Source organism: Pongo abelii, chromosome 9 (assembly GCF_028885655.2).
Source record: "Pongo abelii isolate AG06213 chromosome 9, NHGRI_mPonAbe1-v2.0_pri, whole genome shotgun sequence".
NCBI lineage: Eukaryota > Metazoa > Chordata > Mammalia > Primates > Hominidae > Pongo > Pongo abelii.
In genome coordinates this window covers 73,999,690-74,015,236 of record NC_071994.2, presented here as the reverse complement: position 1 = coordinate 74,015,236, position 15,547 = coordinate 73,999,690, and the positions used below count along the sequence as shown (strand labels likewise).

Here is a 15,547-nt window from a genome sequence, read left to right as displayed (position 1 = left end):
CTGCACTGGTCTTAGTTCCTCAAAAACACCCACACTTTCTCCCGTGACAGGACTCTTACAAATGCTCTTTCCTCTGCCTGGTTCTCACTTCATCCACTTAACTCCTACTCGTTGTTCAAGTCAACTCCAGAGTTACTTTTTCAAGGAAGCCATCTTTGAACCCCAAGACTAGGTCAAATGACACTACTACATGTGTTTACAGCATCATGAACCTTTCCTACATAATGCTTATTAGAGTTGTAATTTTATTTTTATCTGTGTTTGTTACTATAACAGTCATCTCTCCCACTGAAAAGTAAAGTTTATCTGGGCAAAAACCATGTTTATTTTTGTACACTTTTGTAATTCTGGCACATAGCTATGTGCCTAGACACATAGCAGGCATTATAAAGTATTTACTGAATGAATGTTAACTTCCTGCTGGATAAAGTGACTCTTTCCTATAATGGCCCTAAAGAGAAAAATTATAGGGTACATCTGATATCTGGCTTTCTAATTTTTTTTTAAATAATTTCAACTTTTATTTTAGATTCAGAGGGTACATGTGCAGGTTTGTTACATGGGCATACTGTGTGATACTGAGGTCTGGGGTGCGAATGATCCTGTTGCCCATGTAGTGAGCACAGTACCCAACAGATAGTTTTTCAACCGCTGTCCCCACTCCCTCCTCCTCTTGTAGTCCCCAGTGCCTACTGTTGCCATCTTTATGTCCATGAATACCCAATGTTTAGTTCCCACTTATAAGTAAGAACATGCAGTATTTGGTTTTCTGTTCCTGCATTAACTGGCTTACGATAAAGGCCTCCAGCTGGCATGTTGCTGCAACGCACATGGTTTTATCCTTTTTTATGGCTGTGTTGCTTTCCAAACTTTAAGGAAGGAATGTCCATGCATATGCACATCTTGAAGGATTTTATGTGACTTATCTCACCCTAGTGCCTTTCTCTTCCATTAAACAAGTGACATCAACCTGAACAATTTGGAGGTGTCAAGAAGCAGTATTTAAGAACCCAGATGAACTCACCCCTATGGTAGATGCCATGTAGTCTGCACACATTTCTGCAAAGTCCCGTTCAAGAACTCCATAGTAGAGGCCATAGAAGAGAAGGGAGATGCCAAAGTCCATGGCATCTTCTGGTTTGATCCTGCAAGGGAAGCATTAGAGCTAGAAAGACCCACCCTGAGACATATCTTCTATGGATTACTACTACTCTGGGACACACAAGGCAGGGCCCAAAGCGAGAAGGCCCAAAGGCTAGAGCAAGTGTGGGCAAACTATGACCAAATCCAGTCTGCTGTCTATTTTTATATGGCCCATGAACACCTCTTGAGGAGGCTAGCACTGTAGGCTGCGAAGACCAAGCTACAGTATCCCCTCCTACCCCTTTTCCTCAATCTGCTCTTAGTCCTTGCCTCCCCTAACTGGTGGCAATGACTTGCAGCTACCCAGGACCTGTGCTCATTGGGACCTACATGGTGGGGACTCCACTGTTGGAACTTCTGGACACTAAGTGAGCTGCCTTGCTGAGCTGTCTCTGTTCTAGCTAGGCACCCAAGTTGAAACAGCTGAGCCATCCATAAGGAGGAAAGGGCATGCCAGAATCTGGGTGTCACTGGTGCAGAGAGTGAAAATTATCCCGGTGGCCACATGCCCCTCCTTCTGAGATTGTCTCAGCTTATGACAACTGAGCACAAAGCATGCCCACTACCTGAGACCTGGCCCCCTCCCCAGGCAAAGAGGGTGGGACAGGGTAGGCGTTTTTTCTCTTGTTATATAAGTACCTACATGATATCCTAGATTTGGCCTATTGTCCCATAAGACCTAAAATATTTGCTATTTGGACCTTTACAGAAACAGCTTGTCAAACACAGGTTTAGGGGAAAAAAAGATAAAATTAGTAAATATTTATTGATATATAGCAGTTACTATAAAATTATAAACTACTAATATAAATAATCTGTATCATATCATCAAAGTTAAATTTTGGTCCAAGTCTATTTAACAAGAAGGATAAAGATCTTGCCTATAACATCAGAAGGTTTGTTTTAATAATTCCAAGGACCGATAATTTGGAACCTTGAGTCTATAAATCTTTGTTATAGAAAATTATCTGTTAAAATATTTCTACAAAGAACCATATGTATTTGCTTAGTTATAAATTATATTTATATACAAAGTTGCATTTGCTTATGAACCCTGAATATTTAACTCACTAGAAATCACTGATCTTACACCACTTAATTTGATCAGCAGCACAAAAATGATCAAGATTCTCAATTCTGTTTTCCTCATTGTAGAGTTTAGGCAAGTAAAAAGAAACTGTAATTATAGAAGAATTATCTTTAAAACATAATGCAAAGGCCAGGCGTGGTGGCTCATGCCTGTAATCCTAACACTTATGGGAGGCCAAGGCAGGTGGATCACCTGAGGTTAGGAGTTTGAAACCAGCCTGGCCAACATGGTGAAACCCCATCCTTACTAAAAATACAAAAATTAGCCGGGTGTGGTGGCACACGCCTGTAGTCCCAGCTATTCAGGAGGCTGAGGCAGGAGAATCATCTGACCCCACTACTTGGGAGGTGGAGGTTGCAGTGAGCCACTGTACTCTAGCCTAGGCGACAAAGCAAGACTCCATCTCAAAAAATAAACAAACAAACAAACAAAAAACCATAATGCAGAATCCCATAATGCAGAATCTTGATTTTTATTTTATTTTTTAACCATATAGGTTAAACAGTTACCAGGAGACATCTGTTTTCTTTGACAAGATGTGTTTGACTTTACGGTGATGAATTCCTCTAAACCCTTCAGGAGCCTGTTTATTCTTTCAGCCTGTACTACCCCTAGAAGAAAGAATTTCATGAGTGCACTCTCACTATATAAAATAGGATTTATTTATTTTTATTTTTTTCGAGATGGGGGTCTCCCTTTGTCACCTGGGCTGGAGTGCAGTGGCACAATCATAGCTCACTGCAGCCTTCAACTTCTGGGCTCAAGCAATCTTCCCACCTCAGCCTCCTGAGTAGCTGGGGATACAGGTGCACACCGCTACACCCAGCTAATTTTCTTTCTTTTTTTTTTTTTTTTTTTTTTTTTTTTTAAGAGTTGAGAGTCTCACTATGTTGCCCAGCTTGGTCTTGAACTCCTGGCCTCAAGCAGTCCTCCTGCCTCAGCCTTCCAAATAGCTGGGATTACAGGTGAGAGCCACCACACCTGGCCAGGATTTATTTTTACTTGTCCTAAAATAAAATCCTTTCAGAGACTCCTGCCTACAATATAACTAGGCTCAGGGAAGAAGCCAGTGATCATCCCATTCATTATCTTAAATTTGAATCCTAAATCTCTAGCTTCAGTGCACTGTCGTAGGCTTAGGGCTCCTCATGATCCACAGCCCACAGCCACCAGTATTTCATCCAGGAAAGCATATTTCCACATATTTCCACCCTCATTTGCCCCACTGACTCACTGTATGCTCCAGTCTCTGAGCTCAGAATTTCTTGGCATCTGACTCAATTCGGGGTGGGAGGACCTGTAAGCTAATAAAGATCTTTTGGAAGGCTTATGACAACTGAAGCAATAGCCAAAATTCCATCCCTAGGAATGCACCCTTAGGAAGCAACAGAGCAGCGTTATCTGGGATAATACTAAATTGAAAACAACCTAAGTGCCCACATTGAAGCAGGACTTAACATCCACAGGTTAACTTTCTACAACTGTTTCCTTAGAAATCTTGTCGAATGTCAGCTATATTACAGGCAACACTGCTTATGACCTGTGATTAGTACAACGCACCTGGACTGCGACATTCTTGAAACTGGATGTGTTCCTGGGGGAATGGGGCTCCTAGGCCAGGTGGCTTCCACACCCATCTGTGTCATCTCATTCCCTCACACCTAAGCTCTGAGTCTACTGTGAAGACTTGCAGAGACCGCTCTGCTCTATTATTTGTTTTGTATCCTTCTAGGTCAATCTGTTGCTAGCCGTAGCCAACCATGGTCACATAGGTTGACCATCTAGCCCGAGTCAGCAAACTTTTCCTATAAAGGGCCAGATGGTAAATATTTTAGGTTTTGTAGCCCATATGGTCTTTATCACAACTATTCAACTCTGCTGTTTTAGTGGAAAAACAGCCACAGGCAATATATAAATGAATGAGCATGACTATGTTCCAGTAAAACTTCATTTTATAATAACAGGTTGTGGGCTGATTTGGCACAGAGGGCAGAGTTTGCCAACCCCTGGCCTAGTTGAACATAACGCCATTCATGCAGAGTGGATGCCGCAAATGAACAGTACACACTGATGAGAAAAACAGCTCTGTTAAGGTGACAGAATTATGGATAGCAGGTTATGATAATTATTATGCTTACTTTGGTTACCAGACTTTTCCACTAAAATATAAAGCCTTGGAAAATATGATTTAGGACTCTGACTTTGTATATATTCAGACATTCCTTGCTTTCTGCCAGCACAAATCATGGAGAGCCTGTCTTCTCCCATCCCCCCACAGCACCCAAGTCTCCTATCCTAGATATTATGTCCCTCCTGTTAATAACCACAACTTGCAACAAGAGGTACATCTCAAGAGCCACTCCTCCCCAAACTCTGGCAAAAACAAAAACAAAGGGTACTCACTTGAATAATAAGTTAAGACCAAAGAGGGTAAACATGACAGCCATGTAGCCAACGATGCCAGTGGCATAGCTGATTTTATAGATTAGCAGGAACCACTTATAAACCAACCTGGGGAAAGCAGAGAAGGTTAGTGCAGCTGATACTGAGATTCTGGCCTCAATGGTCACTGGATCACCAGAATCCTTTATTCTCACATCAATGGGGACACCAGGGTCTTTGCTCAGGGCTTACTGAGCAACTTCAGTTACTATCCAAAGCTGCTCACTCCCTTAACTGCAGAAATGCCTCCATATACTCAAGAACTAGTGCTTTGTATTTTCTTTTCTTTTTTTTTTTTTTTTGAGATGAGAGTCTCGCTCTGTCGCCCAAGCTGGAGTGCAGTGGCACGATCTCAGCTCACTGCAACCTCTACCTCCCGAGTTCAAGCGATTCTTCTGCCTCAGCCTCCTGAGTAGCTGGGACTACAGGTGCCCACCACCACACCTGGCTCATTTTTATATTTTTTTTTAGTAGAGATGGGGTTTCACCATATTGGCCAGGCTGGTCTCGAATTCCTGACCTCATGATCCACTCGCCTCAGCCTCCCAAAGTGCTGGGATTATAGGCGTGAGCCACCACGCCCAGCTGTGCTTTGTATTTTCATGGTTTCAGACCAAGGAAAAGATTCCTAAAAAGGAGTTTCTGCCTCAAAGAAGGAGCACAGCTGACCTTAAACAGCTATGTCACCTCAAATGAGGAAGTAAAAAGTATCAAACACACTATGCTCAGAAGATTAACAGGCAGGGAAGGCTAGTTGTTCAGAAACAGAATTCAAGAGATGCATCAGAGGTAGAATGAGCTACAGGTTTTTTGTACCTGGGCCTGGTTAGTCTGAATACAGCTTTGTTCCTATCCACAGGCCAAAAATGAAAGAAATGATGTGTAATGAATTTGCTTCTGAAATGAATTTTCTTCTGAGGGAGAAGGGAAAGGAGAGAGGCACTTAAGAAGTACCTATGAGTTGGATGAAAGTGTGCGGTGGTGGTGAAGTAGAATGGGGTTGTTCATGCTCCTGAAGGAGGAGTAGTGTGCCCCAGGAGCCAATGAAGAACAGTGTACAATCTAATTGGTGGATCCCAGCTACTAGACTCAGCAAGAAGGATGGTTCCCTGAATGAACCAGGGCTTTTTTTTTTTTTTTTTGGCTAGAGATGGGGTCTTGCAATGTTGCCCAGACTGGTCTCAAACTCCTAGGCTCAAGGGATCCTCCCACCTCAGCCTCCCAAAGTGCTGGGATTACAGGCATAAGCCACTGGTGCTTGGCCAAACCAGAGCTTTTTAAATGCTACAAGAGTGGGTCCCTGTCATCAGGAGCCACTATTCTATCTGTGATGGGAGCTAATGAACAATTTAGTAATCTGCCTGAATAACCAGCACAAGCCTGTGTGGTTCCTGAGAGCTGATTAGGTTACTACCAACCCTGCTGAAACCTAAGGAGGAAAGTCAAGGTCCTTCCCTGCCCGTGCCTCCTTGCTGTGGCCAGGCAAGCAGTGATGGTTTCTCAGGCTAGGGAAAGGACCCAAATATCTTCCTTCTAGTATTGTCTTAAAGAATACACACAGCTCTATTCTCCAGGGTTTGCACTGATCACAAAGGAGAGAGACACAGTGAAAAGGACATGAAATTTTAGGTCAAAAAACTCAATATGGATTAAGTGAAGTTTTAGTAGCTGGGTAACCTCAGATAAGTCAAATCACCTCTTTGAGACAAGAGAGGTGATTTTCTTTGTAAAACAGGGGAAAACCCTGCTACCTTTTTTACTGGGTTGTACAGAGCCCATTTCCTGGTATATAATACATGTTCATGAAATGCTGCATGTATAAATAAGGATGTTTATGAAAGTGCTTTGAGGGCAGGCACAATGGCTCACACCTGGAATCCCAACACTTTGGGAGGCTGAAGTGGGAGGATTGTTTGAGCTCAGGAGTTCGAGACCAGCCTAGGAAACTCAGTGAGACCTTGTCTCTACTAAAAATAAAAATAAAAAAATAGCCAGACAAGGTGGAGCATGCCTGTAGTCCCAGCTACTCCAGAGACTGAGATGGGAAAATTGGTTGAGCCGAGGAGGATGAGGCTGCAGTGAGTTGTGATCATGGCACTGCACTCTAGCCTGGGCGACAGAGTGTGACCTCATCTCTATTTTTAAAAAGTGCTGTGAAATTGTAAAGCACTATCAAATGTTAGTTACAGGGCCGGGCGTGGTGGCTCACACCTGTAATTCCAGCACTTTGGGAGCCCGAGGCGGGCAGATCACTTGAGGTCAGCCTGGCCAATGTGGTGAAACCCTGTCTCTACTAAAAATACAAAAAAAAAAAAAAAAAATTAGCCAGGTGTGATGGCACACACCTGTAGTCCCAGCTACTTGGGAGGCTAAGCCAGGAGAATCGCCTAAGCCTAGGAGGCAGAGGTTGCAGTGAACTGCACTCCAGCCTGGGCGACAGAGTGAGACCCTGTCTCTAAATAAATAAATAAATAGCTAGTAGTTACTGGCCGGGCACGGTGGCTCACGCCTGTAATCCCAGCACTTTGGGAGGTTGAGGCGGGCAGATCATGAGGTCAGGAGATCGAGACATCCTGGCTAACACAGTGAAACCCTGTCTCTACTAAAAAAGTACAAAAAATTAGCCGGGCGTGGTGGCGGGTGCCTGTAGTCCCAGCTACTTGGGAGGCTGAGGCAGGAAAATGGTGTGAACCCAGGAGGCAGAGCTTGCAGTGAGCCGAGATTGTGCCACTGCACTCCAGCCTGGGCGACAGAGCGAGACTCCATCTCAAAAAAAAGCTAGTAGTTACTATTATAAAAATCCTCCATATTAGAGACATATTTTCAATCATTTTAGCCAGAAGTTGGCACTGTTTGTGGTGTCCTTGGTGACTCTTACATTGTTCTATTGCACTTTTTGTTCATATCATCTTATCACCCTACGTGAGGTAGCAATTATTGTCCCATTTTTAGGGATGAAGACTTCAAGGCTTAGAAAGGTAAGGTCATACAGTGAACAAGTGGCAGGGCTAGGGGTCCCAATCCACATTCATCTGGCTCCACATCCTGTATCTTCCACAATGGCCTTTAAAGTAAACTACCAAAGCCAGAGAGAAACTTATGGATCATCTATTTCACCTTATACAATGAAACTCCAGAAGGCCAGAGAAAGGCTTGCAGGAAAGTAGAACATAAGAAGAATGGGAAGAAGAGTAATCTACAATTTGAAAGACTTTGTATCAGGTGGTCACAACTTTGAGGCTGGCCAGTCAAGCTCTCTTGGACCTGCACAAACCTCTGTCATAGCACTTACCAACTGCACTGCAACAGGAGCTTTCTTGTCCATCTCCTCCATTAAACAGAGTACTCCTTGAGGGCAGGGACCATGTCTTACCCAGCTCTGTATCCCCAGCACTCAGCACAGGGCCTGGCACATAGTAGGTGCTTATTTGAATGAATGAGAAAATCTCTTTTTCTGTTGAGTACAGATATTAAATTACCTCACAAGCTGGTTGGGAGGATCAAATGAGAAACGAATTTGAAAAAAATAAAAAGAATTATACAGGCAGTGGCTGCTTTGTGACTCGAGAAGGAAGTATTGTTTATTGGAAAATTATAAATTTGCTGAGATTCATTCACTCAACAAAAATTCACAGAACAGGCTACTATGTGCCAGGCCCCATGGCAGGGCCTAAATATACAGTGACAAACAGAATGGATGTGGTTCCTGATCCCAGAGTTAAGAGTTTAGTGAGGGAGATAGATACTCAAAAGTATTTAGTTATAAATTGTGGTAAGTTATGTGAAGGAAAACTACTGTGCAATATGAGAGAATATAATGGAAAATCTAATTTAGAGATCAGAGAAGGGTTCATAGAAGAAAACATTTAAAATGAGACCACAATGATCACCATGATTTGCTTATTTTTGTTTGCCTTTAATATAAAAATACCTTGAAACCATAAAATAAGCTATACAGAAATATTTGAGGTTTTTAATCAATGAATAGGGGAGGGGTTCTCCCAATCAGCTTGTTTTAGAGGGGCCCCATGCCAAATAATTTTGGCAGACAAAACTAGGATTTTTTTCAGTCTAAACCTATGCTCCTCCCATGCATTCCAACCCATTAGCTTCAGAAAACCTGGCTCTTCCCACTACTTAAACTCTCACCTTGGGGTTGTCTGTACTAGAGGTTTTCGGGTGGCTCGGAAGGTAACAAAGGCTGTGACAGCAGAGAACAAGATCCAGATCACTAGGAACCTCCACCAGTGCAGCTTCACTGTGAAATAGAGGGGAACAACCCACATCTGAAAGAGGGTCACCATCTGAAACACAAACACAAGCACTTCAGCTCTGGCCAGCTCCCTCTGCAGCTCTGTCCACAGTCCTGAATGCAGATTGTTTTCTATTTTAGCTTGATCCTCTCCTGTATTTCCAACTTTGGATAAAGGTAACTCCAATAGTGATCCAAGTCAGAGACTTAGTACCATATTTGACTCCTCCTCCCTTTCATCCCTCACTCAACTATCTCTTGGATATATTCTTTCCTTCCCATTTGAGCTCTTGCTACCACTTGGCTGGCTGACTGCAATGAGCTCTTTCTTAGTCTCCCTGCATTCAGTGTCTATCCTTTTGAGGAGTGCCAGAATGGTATCTCGAACATGAAATCTTGACCATGTCATTTCTCTGCTTAAAACCCTTAAACGGTCAAGGATAGGATCCAACATTCCTTTTTTTTTTTTTTTTTTTTGAGATGGAGTCTTGCTCTGTTGCCCAAGTTGGAGTGTAATGGCGTGATCCTGGCTCACTGTAGCCTCCGCCTCCCAGGTTTAAGCGATTCTCCTGCCTCAGCCTCCCAAGTAGCTGGGATTACAGGCACGTGCCACCATGCATGGCTAATTTTTGTGTTTTTAGTAAAGAGGATCCAACATTCTTAGCCAGGCTGTCAAATCCCCCATAGTATGGCCCTGACCTACTATTTCGAGGGCCATCTACCACTCCCCAGGCCTTTAAGTCAGGTTGTCCCCATCAGGTTGTCCTTCCCACCTGCCTGCCTTTCTGCCTGACAATATCACGTCCAAGACACATTAAGCCTTCAGTCTCCTTTCCAGGCAGAAAGTGCTTTCTAGTGCTCCAAACGCATTTTCTTTTCTAACATTATTACAGTGCTTATCTAGAGTACGAGGCTGGGCTTGAATTCATTCTCTACCGGTATGTAAGTTCCTTGTGGGCAGTGACTAGGCCATATTCCCATTTTCTCTACACTAGAAAACTGTTGGCACACGATATGTCCTCAATAAATTCCGATAAATAAGAGGAAAGTAAAACTAGAGTAGGACTCCCTCAGAGAGAGGCACATTTCTATTTTAAAGAGTGCCTGTTTTACTCTCCCTCCTTCAGAGCCTTCCCTCAGACTTGTTAGCTGAAGTTTTTTAAAGGCATAATTCTAAGACAGAAATTTGAAGTCATCGCCAGTCTTCTCTCCAATGCCTAACTCCCTCCTCAACCACCCTTCTGTCACTAGATGTCACCCTTCTCCAGTGAGTAGCAGGTATAAAAAAAGATAGCAAATAATACATAATGGAGGTTTTCTTCCTGATGCCATCAACAAAATCAAAGAATATTTTTTAAAAAAACAACAACAAAAAGAGATATAGAGAGGAAAGAGTGGCTAGTTTCCCGGCATTCTATAGTAAACTAAGAAAGTATTTACTCGGCCGGCCGTGGTGGCTCACACTTGTAATCCCAGCACTTTGGGAGGCTGAGGTGGGTGGATCACAAGGTCAGAAGATTGAGACCATCCTGGCTAACACGGTGAAACCCTGTCTCTACTAAAAATACAAAAAAAATTAGCTGGGTGTGGTGGCGGGCGCCTGTAGTCCCAGCTACTCGGGAGGCTGAGGCAGGGGAATGGTGTGAACCCAAGAGATGGAGCTTGCAGTGAGCCGAGATTGCACCACTGCACTCCAGCCTGGGTAACAGAACAAGACTCCATCTCAAAAAAAAAAGAAAGTATTTACTCTTAGGGATTTCTAGACCACTGCTATCCAAACGAAATATCATGCAAGTCACAAACATAGTTTAAAATCTTCTAGTTACATTTTTAAAAACGTAAGAAGAAACAGGTTTTCATTTCAATGATATATTTTATTTATTCCAATAAATACAAAATATCTCAATATGTATTCAAGATTAAAATTATGAAATGGCTTACTTTTTTTGCTACTAAGGCTTTGAAATCAAATATCTATTTTACATTTACAACAGACTAGCCACATTTCAAGTGGTCAGCAGCCACATGGGACTGATGGCTACCATAATAGGTAGTGCAGCTTAGAGCTTCGTTTTAGTGTTTAGTTGTCTGTAGCTACCATTCTCTTATAGATTTCTCTGTGGCAAGAAAAAGCCTTAGATGGCCAGGCATGGTGGCTAACACCTGTAACCCAGCACTTTGGGAGGCCAAGGCAGGTGGATCACTTTAGGTCAGGAGTTTAAGACCAGCCTGGCCAACATGGTGAAACCCCATCTCTACTAAAAACACAAAAATTAGCCAGGCATGGTGGCGGGCACCCATAATCCCAGCTACTTGGGAGGTTGAGGCAGGAGAATCACTTGAATCCGGGAGGTGGAGGTTGCGGCGAGCTGAGATCGTGCCGTCGCACTCCAGCCTAGGTGACAGAGTGTGAGACTCCATCTTAAAAAAAAAAAAAGCGTCATTTTACAGGAAAAAAGAAACAGTGAGAAGAGAACAGAACAGAGAAAAGGGTAAGCAGAACCACTTTGCTTCAGAGTTTCCCATTCTGTGTACCCGAGGGTACTGGCTGCTGGTCCATGAGCCGTGAAGCCTCAATAACAATTCACTGCATAGGAACCCACAACTGACTCTCTGAATGAAGCATTCTAAAACAGTCTGACCTTACATAAAAAGTGTGGAAGCACCAGGATGTACTAACAAATGGCTACCCAAATAATGCCCCAGGTGCCATTTTCTGTGAGACACTAGGAGCACCAGGAAAAGACATCACAACAAACAACTGCAGATTACTTAAACTTGGGGAAAAGGAAACCCAATTCATGAAACTAAAAGGGTGGCATATGTAAAGAAGGGCTGGAAGGTTTTTGGTCTTCATGCTATTTGCTTTAACAGGCTCATGGGGCTGTTTACAAAACAGTAGGCCCAGAGAATAATTAAATCACATAGTCTGGTCACATTTGTTCTCGCCGAGAAAAAACAGAAATTCCCGTTCTCCTGCCAGTTTTTCAAAAACTTGGCTGTTGCATTAAAACAACCAGCCTGCTCTAAGATCCTCTTTCCCACTTCCCACCAATCATCAATAGCATGTTCTGAGGAGGAATGTGAATCAAGGTAACTTTCTCTACATGAGCTGCAGCTCTGTACATTTTGGGTGAGGAGAGAAGCAGAGATCCTGGATTCTATTCTGAGTTGGACAAAGACACAATTAGGAGTAAGTCGGGGCATAGGGAATGAAAAATCTTGCTTTGTTTTGTAGTTTTCGGGCTTGAAATTTTAGGATGAAAAAACTACATCTAGAGATATACATCAAGTACGTAAAGCTACATCAAGTCACATCGAGAGAAAGAAAAGAGAGACTGTGTGTGAGAAAGAAGAGACAGAGAACAAGAGGAGAGAGAGAAAGGGAGAAAAGGGGAGACAGAAAGGAATTTAGAGACAGGATTAGGCTTTCTGAAACCAGATGGTGGAGTAGAAGCCCAGTAGACCGGAGTTCTAGTTTCATTCCGACTCCAACTCACTAGGTCACCCTAAGGAGGTCCTCTGTCCTTCCCTGGAGGAAGGGATTGGCTTGATTTTTCAAACCACTTCAAGTTCTAACAGACTAAGTTTCTATCAACTAGCTCTGTATCCCAGACTTCCTAGAAGAGGAGAGGCAGTGTTCACCCACTCACTCATTCAACCGTTAAGTATTAATTTTGCATTTAATGGGAAAAGGAGTACAGAAATAAACATGACCTCTAGTCCTCTAGGAGTTACCAGGCTAGCTGCAGGAAAAAGATCTAAATCAAACCCTAATTTTAATGATTCTGTTAGCCTTCAGACCATTTCTAGAAGTCCAAATAGGAATCATTAAAGAATGAACAAAATGATACACTGAAATGATCAGAAATTTTAGAATTAAAGCTATCTAAATATGAATCCCAATACAGTTAATTACTGTGTTAACTTAGGCAGATCGTTTAACTCTGATAAGCTTCAGTTCTCTAAACTATGGTAAAATGGGGTTAACAGTATCTATTCTCATAAGGTTGTACGGGTTAAATGAGTTAAGGCATGGAAAGCACTTAGACCAGTGCCTAATAACGTCAGCACTTGTTATGAGCAATGTAGTAAATATAAACATTTGATATAATAGTTCTTATATTTAAATGGAAGTAATATGTATAAAACAAGTGTGATGCATAATTCATAATAAGCGCTCAGTAAATGAGAACTCTTATTACGGCTTTTGCATGATTAAAAATGCATAAAGTCACACATACAAAGGAGCAAAGACCAGAATGAGGCAACCAAAATAACTGACATATGAAAAGTGATAAGGTTATACGCAATTTCTTATTAATGTTTAATTGTCCTTTCTAGGAAAAATAAATTATCAGAAGACACAAACCAAGGATTTGAGGCCATTTTCAGGTCCCCAGGCTGTCTCCATTAGGGAGTGAAAGCCAACTTCTGCTTGGGGCCTAGAAAGCAGCTGATGGTGGAAGGACCCAGTTCCTGGGGAGGGGCAAGGCAGAGGAGCTGAGTGAACAGAACAGTCTACCATGTGATAAAAGGGGAAGTTACCTGGTTTCTTTATTTGGTTTAAAATTTCTACTGTAGGCTGGGCATGGTGGCTCACTCCTACAATTCCAGCATTTTGGAGGGCTGAGGCAGACGGATCGCTTGAGCCCAGGAGCTCGAGACCAGCCTGGGCAACACGGCGAAACCCCACCTCTCAAAAAAAAAAAATACAAAAAATTTTTTTCAGTTTCTACTTTAGAATTTATTAGCATTTTGCTTGGTAAATACGTTTAAACTTCATTAAGGCAGGCATATAAATGGCAATAAATGGCTAAAAGTTATGCAGAACAATTGCAGGGCCTCTAGTGCCATCTCGTGGCAACACTTATGGAGACACATTTGGTTCACTAATTTGCACACTTGTGCCTGATGCTGTGGAAAGCATGAAAGCCTTGGCCCTCCAGGACTTGGCGGATGCGATATAAACACATGAATTAGGTGGCCAGTACAAAGCATCAAGTACTGACATGGGAATTCAGTGGAAAGATGAGGCAGGAGCTATCAGGAAAACTTCCTGGAAGAGGCAGAGCTCTGGATGATTCTAAAGGAGGAATGGGTTTGGCCAGGTGGAAGGAGAAACACAAAAGCCATGCATCCTTCTTTCCCTGAATGTGCAAATACAAAGCTGAAGACTAGCCTGAAACTAACTCATGGATTCGTTCAGCAAACATTTACTGAGGGACAAGAATAGCAATATTCCGCTTATCCCTCCACAAGGCTAAAACAGTTGAGATGATGATATTAGATGCTAACAGTAAGAGCTAGTCCACATTTAAACAGATTGCCTCTTAACTGAGAGCTGGAACCATCAGTAGAAGGTGTGTTGGTAGAGATGGAATCAACACTACCTGACAATTATTTCTAATAAGACAACCTCCAGATCCCTTTCATCTCAGAGAAACTAGAATTCATGAAAATAGATCATATCTTTCCCTGTGCATCAGGTGCCTTTCTAGTCCGCAGGTGCTTGGCACTTTTGACTTTCAGGATTCTCATCTTACCACCTCTGCATCCCCTCATGTTGTAAGCTAGGGATCACTCTCCCACCATACCTGACTGAAAAGCAATATTGTGGATAAAATGAAACTATAAGCCCAAGTAGTAGAATAAAGGTAGAGATCCACAGCTAATACAACAATCAGCTTGAAAATATGCTGAGAAATAGACCGCAGTCAACTGGAGGTAGGTTTCTGGGACATGCTCCATGGCTCTGCTCAGTATTTTCATAAACGATTTGGAAGAAAACACAAAGAACCTCCAAACTGTGGACAGCACAAAGCTTGTGGGGAGGGAAAGGGAGGCAGTGAACATGGAAAATAGAAGAAATAAGATCAAAATGAATAAAGTTTATTTCTAGGGTTCTTTTAGCCCTAATATTCCATGAGCTAATAAGCTGAAATGAAGAATCAAAACCACAACATGAAACCTAACTACCAAAGTATAGAATGGGGAAGGAATGGCTCACACAAAACAGGCTTAGGGGTTTCAGTTGACCACAAATTGCCAGGGAATATATGCCAACAGGGCTGCTGCCAACATAGCCAAGACAACCCTGCTTAACTAAGAATATACCCAGAATGGGCCGGGCGCCGTGGCTCACACCTGTAATCCCAGCACTTTGGGAGGCCGAGGCGGGTGGATCACGAGGTCAAGAGATCGAGACCATACTGGCCAACCAACACGGTAAAACCCCGTCTCTACTAAAAATACAAAAATTAGCTGGGCATAGTGGCGCACACCTGTAGTCCTAGCTACTCAGGAAGCTGAGGCAGGAGAATCGCTTGAACCCGGGAGGCAGAGGTCGCAGTGAGCCGAGATTGTGCCACTGCACTCCAGCCTGGGCGACAGAGCGAGACTCCATCTCAAAAAAATAAATAAATAAATAAATATACCCAGAATGGAGGGGGCAGCAGGTTTACTGTTCTCTGCTCTGTTAAAGTATCCCTGGGACCCTAGGATCAGGGCTTGGGGCCACACTATACAAAGAACACTAACAAATAAGCATGGCCATAAGACAGCAGGCCATAAGAGAGCAGCCAGGATTATAATAAAAGGTCTGGAAACCAAATCACACA

At 42.8% G+C, this 15,547-nt stretch overlaps 1 protein-coding gene across 4 annotated transcripts in view; it reads right to left on the bottom strand.

The window, feature by feature from the left end:
* The window catches only part of RNF121 (ring finger protein 121), a 68,098-nt gene that overhangs the window by 5,887 nt on the left and 46,664 nt on the right, over window positions 1-15,547 (bottom strand). For 3 of the 4 annotated variants that reach the window (XM_002822183.5, XM_009246776.3, XM_054525980.2), the window contains 3 exons: window positions 8,825-8,979; window positions 4,637-4,744; window positions 1,025-1,145 (listed from right to left, as the gene is read on the bottom strand). In XM_002822183.5, coding sequence (XP_002822229.1) covers window positions 1,025-1,145; window positions 4,637-4,744; window positions 8,825-8,979 — 384 coding nt within the window. The remainder of the gene's footprint in view (window positions 1-1,024; window positions 1,146-4,636; window positions 4,745-8,824; window positions 8,980-15,547) is intronic. The other variant, XM_054525981.1, reaches the window with a different exon arrangement.